Source organism: Etheostoma spectabile, unplaced genomic scaffold, assembly GCF_008692095.1.
Source record: "Etheostoma spectabile isolate EspeVRDwgs_2016 unplaced genomic scaffold, UIUC_Espe_1.0 scaffold456, whole genome shotgun sequence".
Classification (NCBI taxonomy): Eukaryota; Metazoa; Chordata; class Actinopteri; order Perciformes; family Percidae; genus Etheostoma; species Etheostoma spectabile.
The window spans coordinates 444,022-451,585 of record NW_022605612.1 but is presented as its reverse complement, the minus strand read 5'-3'; the positions used below and the strand labels follow the sequence as shown (position 1 = coordinate 451,585).

Genomic DNA, 7,564 nt, shown 5'->3' with positions numbered 1-7,564 from the left:
TTGCAAACTTGTTTAAAGAAACAGAAATGAAATCTTGGTCTGCTCAGACCATGACAAAACTTATATAGATGCATATTTTGTGGTGTAGTTTCAGTTTTTAGTTCTTCAATATTACTGTTAAAATTTACCCCAGGTTGTGTAACAACATACCCTTGTAGTGGGGTAGGTTGTAAAAATGGCACTCCTTGCATTTGACATCAAATAATGAATTCTGTGATATAGTTGGAGAAGTTAAAAACATTTCTATTTGTAGAAGACAAATGAGGGTACTTTGTGTCAAAATGTTTGTGTCCTACCACAAACCTTCTGCAAGTTATAGGAGTTGAGTCAAAAGGTTTTACAACCATCCCCGGTCTCCCTATGAATATGGAGGTTTTTCCAAGTAAAGTTAAACATTTTTACTGTGAAATTAAAATTTTAGGTGCAATAAAACTCCATAATTCCAGAAAATGACTGATATATTTAAGTTAAGCACATCATGACTACACCCTTACTGAAAATCAAACAATTTCACTGTATAAATATGGAGTAAAATTGCATACATTAGCTGTTAAATGACTATGAATCTGAAACCTATAAAAAGACTTTGCTCCCTAATTCCCGGCAATGACTGATATATTTGAGTACATGACAGAGTACACTGACTGGACCCATACAGAAAGTGAAACATTTTTATTGTATAATTTTGGAGATTTTTGGATTTTTTTCCATAATTTGCCTGGAATTATGGAGCAAAGTCTTTTTATAACTCCTTCAGATTCAGATTTCAGATTTCAAGTCATTTTACCGTAGAAATGTGGGACTTTACTTCCAAAAATCTCCATGCAGAATCTTATTTTTGTAATTTCCTGCTCCATCCGTTCTGTCGCTTTCCTTCAGATTGTAGTCATTCCTTCTTCACCTCCCCCGACGCTGTTTTCTACGGTCCTGGGACAGGAAACTGAAGCCTCTTTCCTTCCCTACGTTCTTCCTTCCATCCTTCCCTCTCCTTCTTTAATTCTTTTCTTTTTTAAAGATTCAGCAGTCTCTTCTATGCATTACAAGGTTATTTATTCATGTGTTTGTACTTACAAATTGACTCAAATGTACAGCACTGGCAACATTGTTAAGCCTTAGATAAAAGAATGTGTATAATATTTTTGTTAAACCGGACATGGGTCACTGCATCATCAACTAAGTTAAGAATGAAAAGCTAAGGAGGCCAAAACCTGCGGCTTCCCATGAAAATGTTAGATGATAGACTCCCTGGCTTTCTATTGAATACATGTGTTAAGTAGACAATAAACATAATAACCATAATCTACTAAACTGTAAATATTGAAAGGCTCACATTTGTATTCCTGGTGTGTTAAGTTTGTCTTACACAATAACTTCTACCAAGCTGTCCTACCGATAAAGGAACTAATTCCTTGACTTGAACCTTGACATGAAGGTTGTCATGTCTGCTTATTGATTAGAGTAGATAAGAGTTTACTTCATGAGGAGTAATACTCAGCCTGTGAAAACAGTTATCAGTTGTTGCTCTGAAGGGAGCACTCCAATGTTTAACTTACGCACTGACTTCAGCAGAGGTGGAAAAGAACTAAAATAGTGTACTCAAGTAAAAGTACCAATACTTTGATGATCTATTACTCAAGTACATGTGAATATACCGATCTGAAAAATTACTCAAGTAAAAGTAATAAGTAATTCATTTAAAATGTACTTTAAGTAAAAGGTATTTAGTTACATTTCTCCCATGTAGAGAAAATAGATCAAGGGGTCATAAATCCAAACTTGTTTTTAATTAAATCAAAATGTATCCAAATGTATAAACATCTATACAAATGTTTACAAATGTAATAACAACATAGCACATAACATTTCATGCTACAATCCTCTACAAAAAAACCGAGCTCTCCCTTTACCATTCACACTGCTGATACATTTGACTAATGTTCAAAGCCCAGACAAGCAGCTAGCTTCTACACACCTAAGTAGCCCGTATAAGATAATTAGATGTATTCATTTAGCCAGTGTCCTACATACGTTGTCCTACGGGTTGCTATGCTAGACAAAAATTAGCAATGCCACAAAACATGTTGTTTTGTGCCTGGTAGGCAGCCTAGATGCTGATCATTCCTCACTGTAGTGCAGGGGTCATCAACTACATTTTCCAAGAGGAGAACTTCTCTAAGCAAACATTCCGGCAGACAAACTTTCAAAAAAATAAAATAAAATGTATATATACCTAATATAATTTCCACATTCTTACTGAATTAATGCTATTTTGTACATGTAGCCTATTAGTGTGAGCAAATTCCTAAAAAACATGGAAACTCTGTAATGATAACTGTCTCTTTAACTAGAAAAAGATCTCAGACTAGGAGGCAGTTCACTGAGGAGTGATGGTTAAACTCTGTGATTACTGAAACATGGTTGTAGTATAGCGTCGTGATTGGTCAAAATGCTTGCAGAAAGAAACAGCTGTTGTCAAGTGAAAATGTCACTCTCAAAGTGGGTGAAGCGAATAATGATGAATGACAGGCTATGCATTCGTCATGTACTGTATGTCTCATTTACAAACAATGCTGTTGCAAAATAATACAACCAGCATCATCATCAAGAATGAGGAAGGCAAACATAACATTGCGTCATTCACGTGCATATTTAGTAGCCAAATGCATCCATTTTGGTCTTTTAATAAATCCATAGATTTAAAGCTCCAGCAGAGAGGATGGTTATTTTAGCCAGCAGTTAAGTTTATAAAAATGTGTCCAAATTTCAAGATTCCCAGCAAACTAAGATAATCAGTTAGACTTCAAACCAACAGCTTGTGTTTTAGCTTGTTTGTAAAAAAACTTTGAAAATTTCTTTGTATCTTTGCCAGTCAGGTAGGCTACTACGTGTTTTAACGCTCACATATCGTGGCTCAGCTGTGTGTGTGTGTGTGTGTGTGTGTGTGGAGCGCGGGCATCGCTGTGCAGAGTACTGGCATGTGAATTGAGATGCAAATACAGGGGGTGTTTTTTTGCTCTACCTGTGTAATGTTACCTGCTGTAAATGCTAAATACTAGAATTTATTTGATGATGGCTGCTATAGTTATTACGGACGCGATTTTTTTCCCCCTTTCTTTCGGTTTTTGTTAGTCAAACTTGAAAAATACAAAATACACAACGAAACTACTCAATACAGTAACGTGAGTAAATGTATTTTGTTACTTTCCACCTCAGGACTTCAGATATTAAGTTTTTTAACAGAAAGCCTGAATTACAAGTCTGTGCTCCTTGAATTTCAACCATTTTTTTAATCTGTCTCGACAATCCCTCACATTTATGGAAGTGAAATACTAAATTTAATTGTTGGATTACCCCTTTAAATCCCTTTCTACCAAGCTGATGTGTGGTGAGCGTCTGGCGTCATAAGGCTGTCATGCACCACCCAGGTGGATGCTACACATTGGTGGAGTTAGAGAGTAGTCCCCCCACCGTGAAGCGCTTTGAGTGTCTCTGATAAAGCGCTATATAAATGTAATGAATTATTATTCTTATTAAACAAGTACCAAGAAACATTTGATTTGGCTCTGATCTGATCCCACTATAACCTCCAGTTTCACCAGGGAGTACCAAACTGAATTGAATTTTTACCTGCTTTAAACCAGTGGGATCCCCCTACGTGGTCAAAGTATAAATCTCAGTAATTGTGAATTTATTAAAACTAGGAGGAAAATATTTTTTTGTTTTCTTCAAGTGTCTAAATAATTATATTAAACAATCAGAGCACATCACGCTTTGCTTACTTAAAATGCTCATAGTGAATAGAAATTTGTAACTTTTGATCAGGTGCAGACATTAACTTGTTTTAAAGGGTCCCACGCCAAAGATGTTGAGAACCACTTAAACAACAATGAAATAGACACAAAGGAGCTATGTTGACAAAAAAACATAAGCCAATCCACAAAGTCTGCAGTTTTCATCCTAGCTTATTGTGCAACAAGGTACATATAGTAATTATTGCTATAGAATACGGTAGGTGCATTTTGGGTAGAGCAGAACATTGTTGCCAACACTTATTCTCTGCCTCTAGGTTTATGGGATTGAATGGCATAAAGGTCCAATAGCTTCCTAACAAAGTGAGTCTATAATAATGATTTACACACAGGTGGGTTGTCAGAGTCCTGACTGTGCATGGAGCTCAGGCCTGTGTCCGAGTCCTCATCGTTTGTATCGCAGACCTTGGACAGACCTCTGGACTGCTCCACCCAGATACTGCTCTCTTCTGCTGATACAGGCTCAGCCTCAGCGCTCACCGCTCCTAGCTCTGTCTTACCATTGTCACTCAGTTTGTTGTTTACCTGCTCTATCTCCATGGTCTCAACTTTGGCCAGAAGGTCCAAAAGTTCACTCTCCCTGGTTTCCCAGAGCTCCCAACTCAGATCCAAGTCTCCCCTGATGGCGTCTAGGTCTGTCTTCAGACGCAGGCCAATGTACAGACTGGTGTTCAGCTGCGTTTTGATCCTAACTTTATCTAGTGCAAACTCGTTCTCAGACAAACTTTCCACATCTTGTTCAGGTGGAGCGGCAGACAATGCCAGGCACATCTCCTCCATGACACAGTCTGTATCCTTCGTCACTTCCGCTACTCTATCCTCACGCCACCGTTTGATCCACCGCAGGTTGAGCTGCTCCTGGATCTCCCCCGTGATGCTCTCCACGAGCGCCTCGCGCACCGTCAGCTCCTCCTGCAGCCGCACCACCTCTTCACACCAGCGCGCGTACTCCTCGAACTGGACAACCGCCTCCGCTGTGCACCACGCGTTCTGTCGCTCCGCCTTGAGCAAGTCCGAAGGAGCGGGAGCCTCCGAGGAGCAGCCCACCATGTATATGTCCTGCACATAGTTCACTCCGTGTCTCTTAATGCGGTCTAAGTGCACTTTGGCCTCGTACCGCTCGATCTCCTGGTCAAGCTCCTTGATCCTCTGGATCTGCTGGCGGATTGTGTGATCCTGGGAGATCACCAGGTGAACCAGCGTCTCCATCTTCTCCACGGAGCCCTTATCTTTAGAAACAGCATGTCCTTTCTTTTTGTTAATCTTATCCAACTTCCTGAAAGCCTTCATGACTATTCGTCTCTGTTTCTCCTGGGACATGTTAGCGGCAGCGGCCGCTGCTGTTAAGCAAGTCCTGGCGGTGCCCATTACCCCGCTCGGACCGCCGCTCTCCCGGCTCTGGACCACCCGAGCCTCGGCCCTACGGGGCCTGTTGTTGAGAAGCAAAGCCTCATTCTTCACCAGGACGAAGCGGATATTTTCTTGCTCATCCCCCCAGGCGCTCCACAGTCGGAGGATTTTGGTCTTATTGGGTAAAATCCTCTCGAAGCCTCTCCATTTCTCCACCATGCAATAGGACTGCGGAGAGCCGGACAGCATCGCCGCCGAGGTTCCGTGCTGCAGGTTGTGGTCCTCCAGCAAGACTTTGACCACGTCGGCGCAGGTGGTTCGTTTCGTCAGCCTGGAGACCAGCTTCTCCTCCCGGCAGACCCACACAGATATCTTTCCCTTTTCCTGCTCCATCTTAGGTTCAACTCAACAAGATAAAAAGGTTTCCGCAACGTAGCCTATAGGCTACGCTTTTCTGTCAGATTGTTTGTGGGAAATAAGGAAGACGAAAGTAGTCTTTAGACTTCTCAGTAGCCTACATTTGAAGTTGACTTAAAACATAATTAGGCATATGCCTATTATAGAATAAACTTACGGGACATCGTCTCTCTCTCCGCGGCAGATTGATCTGCGCTGCACCGGAGAGAAGTGGAGCGTCCCTGTGTCAGGACAAACTGTTGAGCTGTGTGCGGGACAAAACAGGAAAGTGCTGTAACGCCTAGGAGACTCCTCCCTGTCCCACGACCCCGCCCCTTTAGAACTCTACTCCACTACATTATACTTTTTAGTCTCCAACATTTTGTCTGATGTGTTGGCTATAGTAACTCTGAATATTGTAATTTGTAATGCAGGATTTAGGATCAACTTAGACAATACAAGGCATTTATATAGATGTTGATATATATAGTATAATTAAAATCAGCTCCATCTACTGCAATATGCTTATACTGCATCAATAATAACTGGCTTAGTCAATAATAAAACTTGTTGTAAACTGTTGTGTTGACAATGCCAGACACAACTGTGTGTTCATTTAGGACCCCATCACTCAGAAAAAAACTGATTAAGAAAGTAGGTTTTAGGGCCTTTAAGTGTAAGCTTTCCATCTTTGTATATAAACCATATTTTATATAGCACAAGCGATAAAGGATGTAGGACAAATAAAGCTTTACTCAGCAGTGTCGCATTGCAGTATGCATTTGTACACAGTTTTATTTTCATAATCCCCACACAGCTCAAGGTCTCAGTATGATGAAGCTCAGCTGAAAATATCATAAAGCAGAAAGAAAGCGGATGACCCCAAAATGTGCTCTTTCAAATGTTTCAGGCCAGAATGTGGTCAATAATACTCATAAAAGGAAATATCTGCATAAAGAGTGTTTTGGTGTATATTAGCATTACATTAATGACAAATGTTAATCCCCACCAGCCACCATTAGTCTGTGTACTCTAACCTTAGCTCAGAGTGATGCACTACGCCAAGATTGTTGGTAAACTAACTGCTTAGAAATCCATCTGGGAATGTGAACACACACTAATGCATGTGTGTACACATATCAGACACAATCACACAGTATTATTTACAGCAGCATCTGCACTCATGTTCAGAGCATGCATTACAAATACACTAGATCTGGACAAAGAAGATTATCAGTGCTGCGTTTGGGATGTGAGATAATAGAAGGTTTTTCTTATCTTTGATCTCAGTTTGTGTGAGGTTATAACGTCTGTATGGCCTGCAGACTTATGATTGGTTGTCAAAGGTTCGGAACTTCAAATGTTTACACAATGTGACCACAATGCAAGTCTGACTAAAGCAAACATCTACTGTTACAAAAAAAGTTCATCATTGGTTAATAGTAAATGTAAGTGTTAGGAAAGCCTGCTTAGGTGGTTTTCTTTTGCCCCTTTGTGATAGAAAACACTATTAAATGTTATGCAGAGGTCCATTAAATATACTGAGGTGTGGTAATTTCATTATCTTAATAGCAAATTAATATAAATGATTGTGGCTACTCATACAAATGTGTGCATGAATGTAATGCTTAAAGTTTATCATACTATGAGCTGTGTTGAATTCTTTTTGTATGACTCCCTCTGGTGTTCATAAAGAAAACTACACCATCAGAGTCACATTCACCTGCTTGAGCTCTCTTTTTTCATTTGATTTAACAATTTCACAAATGCATTTCTTTTTGCTTACACAGCAAATTCAAAAGTATGCATATAATTATGTTCAGTTGACCAAGTGATGCATTTAGGGTAGTCTTAGTGGTTAAAATGGATTACATTGCGTATTTAACAAACTGTATAAGACAGTTAAGAATATTTGCACAAAAATGTCACATATTTTCAGTAATATGATATAATGCCACAGATTCAATTAGCAACTCGTTCATCGTCAATAGTGTATTTTGTAACACAAC

General features: G+C 39.7%; 1 protein-coding gene across 1 annotated transcript; it reads right to left on the bottom strand.

Moving 5' to 3' along the window:
* Positions 1-2,563: 2,563 nt before the first annotated feature.
* Positions 2,564-5,807, bottom strand: LOC116686720 (ras association domain-containing protein 10). Its single transcript, XM_032511752.1, has one exon. The coding sequence runs from the start codon at positions 5,550-5,552 to the stop codon at positions 4,119-4,121; it is 1,434 nt and encodes a 477-aa protein (XP_032367643.1). The 5' UTR covers positions 5,553-5,807; the 3' UTR covers positions 2,564-4,118.
* Between the last annotated feature and the right edge of the window lie 1,757 nt (positions 5,808-7,564).